General features: G+C 43.8%; 1 protein-coding gene across 2 annotated transcripts in view; it reads right to left on the bottom strand.

Moving 5' to 3' along the window:
* The window catches only part of REL (REL proto-oncogene, NF-kB subunit), a 33,837-nt gene extending 33,242 nt beyond the window's left edge, over positions 1-595 (bottom strand). Inside the window, exon 1 of one of the 2 annotated variants that reach the window (XM_042827397.1) lies at positions 514-595. In XM_042827397.1, coding sequence (XP_042683331.1) covers positions 514-520 — 7 coding nt within the window. In that variant the 5' untranslated portion in view covers positions 521-595. Of the gene's footprint in view, positions 1-80; positions 139-513 lie in introns of those variants that run through there. The other variant, XM_042827406.1, reaches the window with a different exon arrangement.
* Between the last annotated feature and the right edge of the window lie 12,047 nt (positions 596-12,642).

The raw sequence follows: 12,642 nt of genomic DNA, 5'->3' as shown, positions 1-12,642 counted from the left end.
ACCTACATCCTCCCGGCAGCCAGAGCCCTTGGGACCGGCACCCTGACGGCTCTGCCCCGCACAGCCACCCGAGCACTTACTGAACGCCCACAGCACAGACTGAACCTGAGACACGAGGCTTCGGGAGGCACAGCTGCCACCGGTCTGAACACCCTCGCGCTGTTCCTTCGCTGGCCTCGGCCGGAAGCCTCCTGAACAAGGCGCACCGCACGGAGCTCCAAGCAAGGCAGGGCGGCGCGGTGAAAGCACGGAGCTGCCGCTCAGCCCGCCCGCCACCCGCGCCGCGCCCGCCGGCGGGATTCGCTCGGACGCGGCGGAAGAAGAGCGGCCAACAGCAGCTCGCGGCAAACGGGACGGCAGCCGGCCTCAGCGCTTCCCCGCGCCCCGAACGAGGACGCCGCGACAGGCGGGAGGAAGGAAGGGCGCCGGCCGCCGCGCGGCACGGCAAGAGGCGCTGCCCGCCGCCGCGCTTCTCCCGCCGCCCGCCCCACTCGTCGCCGCCCCGCCGCTCACCCGCCATGCCGACAGCTCCGGCCGCCGCTCGGGCCCTGCCGCCGCGGACTGCCTCCGGGCCCGCACCTCACACGAACAGGCGCGGCCCTACCTCTCCACCCGCTCGCCGCTCTACTCGGGGGGAATTTCCCGACCTCGCGCGGCCCGCCCCCCGCCCGCCCCCGCAGCGCCTGGGCCTGCGCGGGACGGCGGCTCGGCCCGGGCGCGGCGGAGGAGCGCTGCAATCCGAGGGCTGGGGCGGCGGTTCCGCACGGCCGCGCTTTCCTTTCCTTTCGTTCTTTCCGTCCGGCCTGGTTCGCTCGATTTCAGACTGTAAGCTGCAGGCTTTCCGGAAGGCCAAACCTTGTTGCTTCCCCAAGCGCGGCTGACAGCTGTGCTGCGGCGCTGCTGGATAGGGCCAGACAGAGGCACCTGGGGAGCTCTGTGCCTCGCAGCGGAAGCCCTCTTCATAAGGAAAATGTTGTAAGGTGCGCGGCGTATGCTGGTGCGGAAGGCAATATTCCAAGCATACAACCACCATCTGTTTGACTAAAACATCAGCACCCAGTCCTTCTGATGTGTAAGTCTTCAGGCCTGCAGAAACGGGCTACCCAGAGGTATTCCTTAGGACCGTTTCAGAAACTGGGGAATTAGCCACGCACATCGATGTGTGTGATGCACGCTGTTGCTTTATGGTTTGTTGGTTTTTGAGAAAAAGTTAAGTGAGGTGTACTTCTGTAGCATCCAAAAGACTTCTATCTATACTTCTCCTCTAAAGTGAAAAGAAGCTTTAATAAAGCAACAGTAGAGCCAATGATAGAAGTGGTTCATGTGGCAGATTTATTTGCACTGATGGACAGATTTGGCTCAGGAGATCTCTGAACAAAGTGACTGGAGAAAGAACAGTGTGAGTGGAAATTTCTTGCCCATTTCCCTCTGTGCAGCAGTAGACACAAGCAGAGGCATAGCAAAGAACATATTTCTGGGACAAAACAAACCCAACGTAACTCTTTTGTCATATACTCATTTTCCTAAACTAGGGAAAAGTTGTACAGTAAGAGAGAAGCCTTCTAAGGCCAAAGACCAATACCAAACCAAATAAATGAAAAGCCCTATTCAAAACCATGAAAGTATACGGTGCTCTATTCCAGTGACTGCCCTGTATGCAGCTTTACTCTGCCTTAAGCTGAATTTATGGCATGGGATCATCCCCATGTGAGTGATGCAAACTTGAGAAGCGCAGGATAGTGCTAGCAATCACAGAAACCCAGTCAGCAACTGACACAGAGTTTAAGAACATGTCATAACTTCGGGCATGTGCAGATCTTTGCAAATAGGGCGGAATTCCCCTCTTGTAACATTGCATAACAGAAGCCAGGTGCATCACTTATTTTTGTCAGCTGGCTATTGTGTAGCCAGAGGCAAGATACCAGAATTCTTAAACCAGTTTGATCCAGTGCTTCACTTCCTGTCTTCCAGTTAAAGTTGTTTAAGATCCCATTTTTCTCCACTTATCCAAAGACAAGTCCTTGCTCCTCCTTTTTTGCTTGACATCAGCTGCCACGCTGGCCCTGTTAACACCTAGACTGCTGTAAGAAATTCTGTAAGGAATTCAGTTTCCTAATCTGGCAGAGAATCATAGAACGTCTCAAGGTTTATCAGATTCCAACCCCCTTGCCACAGGCAAACTTAATTTAGCCACTAGATCAAGTACTTGATCAGATTGCCCAGAGCCCCATCCAGCCTGGCCTTGAACAGGGACAAGGCATTCACATCCTCTGTGGGCAGGCTGTTGAAGTGCCTCACCACTCAGTTAAAAACCTCCCCCTGACATCTAATCATCTAGATCTCCCTTCCTTTAGTTCAAAACCATTTCCCCTCATCTTATCACTATCTACCTGTGTAAGCAGTTGATTACCCTCGTGTCTATAAACTCCTTTTAAATATTGGAAGGCTGCAATGAAGTCTCCTTGCAGCCTTTTTCTTCCAGGCTGAACAACCCCTCAATGTCATGGGGCAGCAACAGAAAAGGACAGAGTGGGGGGGGGAAAAAAAAAAAGAAAAAAAAAAACCTACCCCCAAAACAAAAAACCACTCAATTCCTACAGCAAAAGAAAACAGAGTGACTGACAGGATACTTGTCAACATGACAGCCTTTAGTGGTGCTTAGCACAAGCATTGCCCAATCAAGTCTGCTGAAGCCTGCTCTGCAACGCAGCAGCAAAGGCAAACTTCAGTCTTTATTTTCTCTTCCCAGCTATCTGACATGTCAAAGATAAGCCCCTTGTCACCAGCCTGATTAAGTAGGCAAGCAGGCATTAAGGTACTTACAGAACTAGGCTCTCCTGGTACCACTATGTACTATGAATAAAAATCACAAATTAAAAAATATATGTACCTTAACCACTTATGGAACAAAGTTGAAGTCCTGCTTTCTTGACCACTCCATTTCATGTCTCACGCACTCTCCTGAATAGTAATTTCCAATCTCCCGTGCCTTTCGAAAAGTTTTTATTGTTTTAAGTACGTGTTGAGTAGTTTTGTTATTTTTTTACTTGTTTTTAATTTTTTTTTCTTTTTTTTTTTTTTAATCTCAAAAGCCTCTTATTTAAAGATAGGTCTTTTGGTGGTTGAAGCTTTTGTGGTTATTGCTCCTGCTGAGGAGGGTTCCAATGCAGAAGCCATTCCAAGAAAAGTCATGGCTTCCAAATTAATGATAAACTCAAAAGTTGTCCCAGCCGTTCTCCTGTATTATGCTTTAAATTTGTTTGACATAGAACAATGCTACTGTTCCTTCCCTCAAAACAGGGTGGAGAGAAAGGAAATGCTACAAGGGAAAGGTTGGTCTTGTGGATAAGGCACAAGGCCCTGACTCAGGAGACTGGAATCTGGCTCTTGGCAAGCCAGACCTCCTGCTCTTAGGCAAGTTGTTTAATTCTGAGCCTCAGCTTCCCCAGCAGAAAACAGAAAATACTTCCTTGCTCTCACACCATCTTATTCATTTATGATGCAATCTCACAAGGAGTGAACTGTTTATTATAGAATCATAGGATCCTTAGAGTTGCTAGTTCAATTCCCCTGCAATGCACAGGGACACCACAGCTCCATCAGGATGCTCAGGGCCTGATCCAGCCTTGCCTTGAAAGTCTCCAGGGACAGGCGTCAACCACATCACTGGGCAACCTGTTCCAGTGCCTCACCACCCTCACTGTAGAAGATTTTTTCCTTATATCTGCCCTTTTTGAGCTTGAAACCATTTCCCCTTGTTCTACCACCACAGACCCTGCTAAAGGGTCTGTCCCCTTCTTTCCTGTTGCTCCCTGTTAGACACCAACAGGCCGCTCTCAGGTAGCCTCACAGCTTCTCTTCTCCATGCTGAACCCAGCTCTCTCAGCCTGTCCTCATAGGAGAGGTGTTCCATTCTGTGGAGCATCTTTGTAGCCACTCTCTGGACGCTCTCCAAGAGGCCCACATCTCTCCTGTATTGAGCACTCCACACCTGGACACAGTGCTCCAGGTGAGGTCTCACAGCACAGAGCAGAGAGGCAGGATCCCCTCCCTCAGCCTGCTGGCCGAGCTGCTTTTGATGCAGCCCAGGATACAGTTGGCTCTGGGCTGGGAGGGCACACTGCTGGCTCGTGTCCAGCTTCCCATCCACCAGTACCACCAGGTCCAGGGCTGTGCTTCATCTTTTCACCCCCCAGTTTGTATTGGTAATGAGGGTTGCATCGACCCAAATGCATGATCTTTCATTTGCATTTGATGAATCTCACTCGGGCCCACTGCTCAGCCTGTCTCTCTGAATGGCATCCTATCCCTCTGGTGTGTCATCACCAAACTTGCTGAGGGTGCACTCAACCCCACTGTCAATGTCACTGACGAAGATATTAAGAGTATCAGGCCCACCACTGCCCCCTTGGGGGGGGATCTTCACCCAAGACATTGAGCCAGTGACCACCACTCTCTGAGCTTGGTCCTGCAGCTGGTTCTTCACCCATTGAACAGTCCACCCACCAAAACTCTCATCTTTTTTATATGTGCGCACTGAGCATGACTACATTACACTTCCACGAACATTTCTAGACTGTGGTGGTGTCAGAAAAGCACTGGGTTCACCTGCAGAGGATAACAATCACTCATTCAAAACTTTACTACAAGCCTTTTTTTTTCTCTCCAGGGCTTGCAGGAAGTGTAAGCCACTTAATATCAGCTTTGGAATACAAAATATACAGCCAGAATTATAAAAGAAAAATGAATTGTTTCAATATATAGAACAGCTAGATGCATCTTTCGATTTGAAGTCTTCCATGACTTATTTTTAAATCCCTGGTCCATTGACTTACGCACTGTATAGTTCAAGGATTACACCTAGGAATCACAGAAAGAACACCATTCTTCAGGCTGAACATAAACATATTTTAGGAAAAAAATTGTGCATAAATATCCAAATGAAATCCTCAGCTCAAAATATTATTGTGCCTTAGGTATAGTGTATGTATAGGTCACTGTAAGACTCAAAGCATTTTCAGATATTTCAGATGCCTGGAAAAACTGCTTTCCTCTACATGAATAAAGAATATACATATCAACCTTGTAACTTATTTTTGATTAAAAGAAACAATAAGAAAGGGCAAATAATAATTCCTCAAGATATCTGTTGCACAATACATCTTGATAAAAAGGAACTGAACAGATTCTTTGTGCAGTATAAAAAGCACATCTAGACAGTCTGCTGAATGGAAACAAACCAGACATATGAAGGGAAAATTAGGACAAGTTTCTTCTGTCATCTAAGCACAGGAGCTAAAGAAAGGAGACCAAGAAAGAGATGAAATAAGTGGCAGTGTTATACAGAAAGGTGGATGTAAAAAAGAGATAACTGCTTAACACACAGGTGTAGAAAAAAATGAGTATGATACTAGAGCCACTGATGTCCTGGCTCCAGCTCTGATCAACTCCAGTAAGACTCTGGACTACAAGCCAAGCCAGCAGTGCTGAAGGTCATCCCCCCCGAATGATCTGTTTCACAGAGACTGAAACATGTAACTGCTAGCCAGCGCCTACCACTGCCAGTAGACCATTAGTATTTATCTTCCACAAGCTCCTTTTGGAAAACATGACATGAAAGCATAGAATGACAGTCGTAATAAAAGGATGGACTAGAACTGACAATGTTGCAGTTAAAGTTTAGATGACAAGAAAATAACTAAAATTAAAAGTGAAGGGATTTTATCCTGTTTGGCAGAGGTAGGCTAAGAGTTATCACACTGGACAATGTGTAAATTACAAAAATCAAAGATAAACATGTGCAAACCAGAGGGGAATGATCTCATAATTTACTCCGGGAGAAGTAACAACCTGTTGTTACTATTTCTTTTTAAATTCTAAACCCTGATCCAAAAACCTTACTCCAGCTGAAAAAGACAAGAGCGGTTTGAAGTATCTAGAGAAAAACTGCTGTTTGCAAAGCACCATTCAGATGACCAAGAGACAATCTGCAAAAAGGAATGAAGTCAGGGATCAGTTATTTTTCATTTCTCCTTACCTTAGCTTCCTTTAAAAAAACATAAAGTATAGTTGGCAGCACAAGACAGATAAAAAAGAAACAAATAAGGAATCTGGAGCATTAGAACTGGGTCCCAGAAGAGCCCCGAACACACTGACTAGTAAAGCAAGAGCAGCTCAGCAACATTGCAAAGAGAAGGATGGCTGAGTAGAGTCATCACCCCATAGGTGCATGGTATGGGGAGCACGGTAGGCTCCAAAGCTCCTGGAGATGGGCTGAAAGATGCACTATGAGGTTGCAGCCAGCAATAGTATTCCGAAGTTGCGCCAGGGCTCCGGCCACAGCAACAATGGCCAAAAGCAACAAGCACCTCTTCCCAGAGCTTCTGTGGGACTAGCAAGACTCTAAAAAAAAGCAAGGCCAGTTTAGTGAGAGCTGGCTTTGCTGCTCAGAGCAGCAGCTAGGCTAACCGACCCTACAAAGCACAAGGTAGAACAGGCATCTCAGCACAAAATCTTACTGAGTTTGGAAGAAATGGCAATCTGCATGAAAACTATAATTTTTCAGCAAGCCCTGAGTTTGGCAATGCTCAGCTTGAGGAAAGATGACTTATCTGCCAGATCAAGTAAAGAGAAAGCAGCCCTCCAGAACGCACCAGCCTTCCGGAAGGCTGCTCACGAGACTGACCACTCCGCTCTGACTTCCAGCAAAGTGCAGGACAACATGAAGCAGTTCTGCTTTGGCACAAGGCAGCCAAACCTTGAAACCAGTCAGATATACAAAGACGGACCCAACAACATAGAGTCTGCCAATAGCAAATTACTGAGACCCAGGGCATCTGAACTGGTGAAAAGAATTGCAAACCACTGGCTACATAGGTGACTGATTCAAGTGTGACAATCAAACTGCACGTGGATTCCAGTCGGCCAGCAAGTGCCACAGAGAGCAATGTTGTGCTTCTCAAAGTTAGAGATGAAAAAGGGAGGAAGGGCAAACAGCTGCCAAAGACTCAGAGGTCTGCAGATGCAGCCAGACGCACAGTGAAAACTTGAAAGGAAGCAGTGGAAAGAAGCCAAAGCCTGTCACTCTGGAAGATACCACTGCTGACCAGAATGACAATTACAGATGTAGTTTTGCTAGTACAGAAAACAACCAAGGTGCTTTATTGGAACTCTGGAGAAAAATATCTCCCAAGTGAGAAATTTTATTTAGAAAGACATTCTACATATGAAAAAGTAGGACAGCCAACACAAGATATTGGCCAACATCCATCCATCCGTCCATTGCCCATATCTGTACAAGAAGTATAAACAGTCTGTTGAGAGTGCAAAACAGTGGCAGCCAAAGTGAGAATTTTGTGGACAAACTGAAAGATAACTTTATGTGAAAGGCAAAAAAGAAGAGCTACAAATGCTTGACCATATTCCCAGTGTCTCTGCACATGAAGAGCCTTTTATGCACCAATGCAGATGGGCCTTTCTTGACGAGTTACAACATTCAAGTGCGTCCCTCTCAGGCACTGCAGAACTGACTCTTGCTCTCAGATGCAATGAAGAGGCTAAAAATGTCATCTCACAGCTTCCACTGCAATCTGGAAATCACAGTATCGCTGAGGCGGAGTTTTTAAACGTACTTCTCTCAGCCAATTGTTCTCTTGTGCGACAGATCTTGAAGCATTTAACCCAGAAAGCAAAGAGCTGTTGGATTTGGTAGAGCTCACAAGTGAACTCCAGGCTTTGCTGGTCTACTCACTTTACGAGTTGCACCTACACAAGGACTCTCCCTTCATCAACTTCTGGTGAACCAACAGGCCACTTTACATGCAGCAATATATGCAGTTACTTCTTTATGCATATGTATTCAAATGCAGTTGTTTCTGTAAAGAAAGGACACTATTAAACATGAAAATATATTTCTTTTATATAAGAAATCTGAAGTTGGACAGATTTCAAATTTTTTTAAGTTTTTAACTCCAGTCAGTTATTCAGTTTTTACAAAGTTGTTATGTTTCTTACAGGCTTTGGGACAAGTTTGTTATTACTTGGTCATATGGTTTTGGGTTGGTTTTTTTTTTGTTTGTTTGTTTTTGTTGGGTTTATTTTTTAATAAAAATTGAAGACAGCTGTGCTGTGGTCTTTTCCAACCGTAATGCTTTGACGATTTTCCTTTGCACTAGCTTCAGCATTACAAGTTTGCATGTCGATGTAAGTAAGAACTGGGGGAAGGTCGGGGGGGGGGGGAAAGAAGGGAGTAGATTTGAATAAAGTGCCCGACGATTTCTGCTGCCTTATCCCTGCCATCACAACATCTTGCTCTGTAAGGGCCTTGATGCCACTCTCCCACCGATCGCTGGCAACTGCGCTGCGTTCATTGTATGTTGGTAAAATGCCCCCTAGTGTTCAGTGGGAAGATTTCCTAGAAGGATGTGCAAACGATCACTTCCTCCCTAAATTTCACTAAATCTGCTTCTAATAGCTTGTTGTGCTTGCGTGGTTTCATGCTCCTTCCAGCACAAGAGAGTAAAAAGATCTTGGTGAATAACGCAGAGAACTTCAATCTTTGCAGTATCTCCAGTTCTCATAGACAGAGAAAGCAGTGAAAGATGGCTAACAGCGCCTTTTCCAAGAGCTACCATCAGAGAAGCCTGCATAAACAACAATCTGCCTAACAAAATAAAGCAAGACCAAAGTTACCACTGGAGTTTATAAAGCATTTCAGTGAATCTCCATAATCTTTTGTTTAAAAAGCAAAATCAGTCAGCAAAGCTAATTCTAAATCTGCTTTGAAAGGTGTAACTTTTAAGGATGATTAAAAAACAGCTAGTTTTGTTACCTTTTCTTAACCTCTGAGAGAAGAAATGAATGAGAACCGATTCAGAACCAATACAACTTCAAAGCTGTTGAGAGACTAGAGACTCTTGCTTCACATGGTCAGCTATGTCTATACAAAATAAGATTTAAACTTAGGTAAGCTTTTCTATTTGGCACCCTTTTTCAAAACAATTAGAAGAATAAGGCAGAAAAGGTTCAATTTGGGAGCTCAGACTTAGCCATAGCCTCAAGATTGGACAGAATTCTGGAGACATTTTTATTTGTTAAGTAGGCTTGCTATCTGATCTGACAAATAGCTGGAATAAACACAGAATTATTCAAAATGTCTACTTGATCAAACAAAGCAGCAATTAAAAACTGTTACTAGCTTGTATATTGTTAGTGCTACCTCATTTCACTATCTCCACATGTTCTCGTATTCTATTTTTAGGCTTCTAGGGCTTTCAAGCTTTTGGGGTGATTTATTACCTTGACTCTGCAGCACAGAGTGATCTAAGACAGGAGCTCTTCATCTGCATGACAACCCCATTAAATGATAACTGTGCTCATCACGGAGTTGCTTGGGTTGGAAGGAACGTTAAAGCTGCCCCGGCACTTAGCTGTAAGACGGGCTGCCTTGCCCCCCACTAGATCAAGCTGCCCAGGGCCCCATTCAGCCTGGCCTTGGCACCCTCCAGACATGGGACATCCACAGCTTCTTTGGGCAGTCGGTGCCAGTGCCTCACCACCCGCTGAATGAAAAATCTCTCCCCTAATATCTAAGCCAAGTCTCCCCTCTTTTTGTTTAAAACCATTCCCCCTTGTTTAATCACTATTAAACTGCATAAGAAGATGGTTTCCCTCCTGTTTATAAGCTCCTCTCAAGTACTGAAAAGCTGCAATGAGGTTTTCCCAGAGCTTTCTCCAGACTGAACAAGCCCAGCTCTCTCAGCCTGTTTTCACAGGAGAGGTGCTCCAGCTAAGTTCTCTTTTGAATATCCTCTGCCCCTCATAAGCCTCTCACTCACAAACTTTTCAACTTTGCAAAAGATACTGGCTGTTTTCCAGCCCAGAGCTATCAAATGCAGTGTGTAGCAATGTTTCACGAACAGAAGTTTGGTAGTTTGTATAAATTCTGTTATGGCTGAGTGAGGTGGAGGGGAGCCAGAATTCTGATCTTCTTTGCATATAAAATACTAAAGCAGCGTAGACAAATGAACAACTTTATCCAGGAAAAAGTAGGAAAAATCACACTCCTAAAGACATAGAGAAGGGGTATGTCAGCTTCCCTTGACTGGATTTGAACAGTTGTAATAATAATGCGTTCTTAGGCTTATTCACAGAACGAGCTTTGATTACAACAGTAAGCTTATTAAGTTTTTGGGACATGCAACAATAGATTAGCAATATATTTGAAGTGTCATGAACCCAAACATACTTTTATCAATTATTTATTTTTACGGGCAAAACTTCCACTTGGGTTGTCTGGAACTTTGTCTGAGCGATAAAAAACACGCAGCCATACAGACTTACTATTCATTTAAGTATTGCAAGAGAGATTTACCCAACAACTTGTTGTAAGCTCTCATTCATTCAGAAAGACATAACACACCAGTTCATATGTATAACATTCATAACTATACCTGCCCTACTCAGTAGTTACAATCCTTTCCCCATGAAGATATGTAGTTTTGCTGAAGCTAGCAGTCATTTTAAATATTGAATCTCAAGAGAGATAGCTCTGGGTCTAAAATGCATGACAACAAAATCAAGTCTCATATCAGGGCTGTGTGTTGGAGGCAAACCCATGGCAAAACCTAGCTGCTATGCTACTTAGTACTGCAGTACTTAACACACAGCTTGGGAATTAATATCACCAAGCAGCAATCTCTCCAATTCATTCAGTTCCACAACATCATTATGTGATGCTTAATGTCTCTGTGACTTTAATGCATGACCTTAAGCAAGTAATCTCTCATATTAAGTGCTACTCTGTGATAGACAATTTTCCACAAAAGATGAAAGTACTATAATGATTTACTCATTGAAAGGCTACTTTCGTTCTTCATACAGAAGCCAGGGCTGTATGGTACAACAAACACCATCAGTGAAAGACATCTCTAGCAGTATCTGGATCAGAATCTCAGAGACCAGGTAAAAAGCCATTTACAATTTGGACAATCAGTACTCTGGAATTTTTTCACAACTCTGCTATCAGGAACTACTGGGATTCCTCCTAAACAATCTCATCAATCATATAACTAGCAGCCTAAAAATCAACAGGTGGTTAGTTACAACCCCTAGAGGTAGTCACAACAGTCTTTCTTAGTGGGATACAGTAATGATGTGGACTGGGAACCCCCATTGCAGGCACAGACGACATGTCTTTAAAGGGTAAGGATCAAACACCATGATCTCACACATTCAGAAAATTTGGCTTCAGTTTCTAGTATTGCCACAAACTTTTGACATCTCAAGTTATTAATTTCTGTAGCAGATTCCTCCTATGTTAAAGCAGAGATTCAAGAAAAATTACATAAATATTGTAAAGAATCAAGTGTTGAAAAATAATCTGACATACTGTCAGGATCAGCCTTGAAGAAAGCACACAACGGTACTAAACCTTAATACAAAATGTTATGGAAAATTTGGTGGACACTCTGGTTCATCCTCTCTCAAACTAGTTAGTGGCATCCATTACTTATCAAACAGAAGAACAACAACAGCTTCCCCTAACAAGCAGCTGAAAAAGAAAACAAACTAAGTGAAAGAAACAGCAACTGAGAAAAAAAAAACAAGTTCACATACAAGCAAAAGCTGATGAAATAACACGGTTTTGGTTAGGAGTCACTAAGAACCTGTGGGTAATTTCTAAGTTTTCTAAGGCTAAGAAGCCTTTTCTAAGTTTTCTAAGTGTTTTGCTTTTATTTGACGTTTGAGACCTTTGCACAAGAACAGAAAAGTGCAGCCGGGTTTCCCCACTGACATCACAACCACTGAAATAAGGGATGACCTTTAAGGCTGAGAAAATGCAAGATTAAGTCTGAACAGCCCCATCTGAGCTCCACAGCCAGCCTTCTAGCCAATGTTACTAAAAAGTGAACTGAAAACGTATTTAAATAAGCAGAGCCTGGAAAGCACTGAGATACTGCCCTGACTGAATTTTCCCCCGGTGAAGTAATAACATGGGAGATATAATCAACTTCATTACTTATTTCTGTTAGAGGAATAGTTTAGTAAATAGATTTACATTTTTACAGTCTTGGGCCAAATATTTACCTTGGATTACAGAAAAGTAAATATCTCTGTACTTACACAGTTTATCATTTAGTGTAACACAATGATTTATTTATTGGGAGAGCAGGAGCACAGGGGATTCCCTGCTTTTTCATTGCTAACAATTGATGGCAACAGACTCATTTTCCTCAAAATGCAACTCCCAGAGATATATTTTTGTCTCAACTGATTTTCTTAACTAAACTGTAGCATTTTCTACAAAGTGGCTGTCCACAGTATCTATTGTATTCCTCTTGCTCATGATTTAACAGATTGGATTTGTTTTGTAAATACAAAGCCTATGCTGGTTTGTGTCCAAACTCTAACATAGCTGTTATTCTATGCAGTAACAGGCAGAGTATTAGTAAAGACCTGTAAAAACACCTACAGTAAGTTGGAAAAACTAATGCATGCTATGCCACCCAGACAAAAACAGAAGTGAACGTAATGACCAAGTACAAGTCTTACAATAAGTACTTACAAACTTCTGGTTTCATGTATAAGAATCAGAGGCAGGATAAACATTCAGTTTCCTGAAGTTCTAATGCTTGCCTTGCT

This window comes from Centrocercus urophasianus, unplaced genomic scaffold (assembly GCF_019232065.1).
Source record: "Centrocercus urophasianus isolate 14NV4802_14NV808 unplaced genomic scaffold, USGS_Curo_1.0 seq_10, whole genome shotgun sequence".
Classification (NCBI taxonomy): domain Eukaryota; kingdom Metazoa; phylum Chordata; class Aves; order Galliformes; family Phasianidae; genus Centrocercus; species Centrocercus urophasianus.
This window is presented reverse-complemented; position numbering and strand designations above follow the sequence as displayed.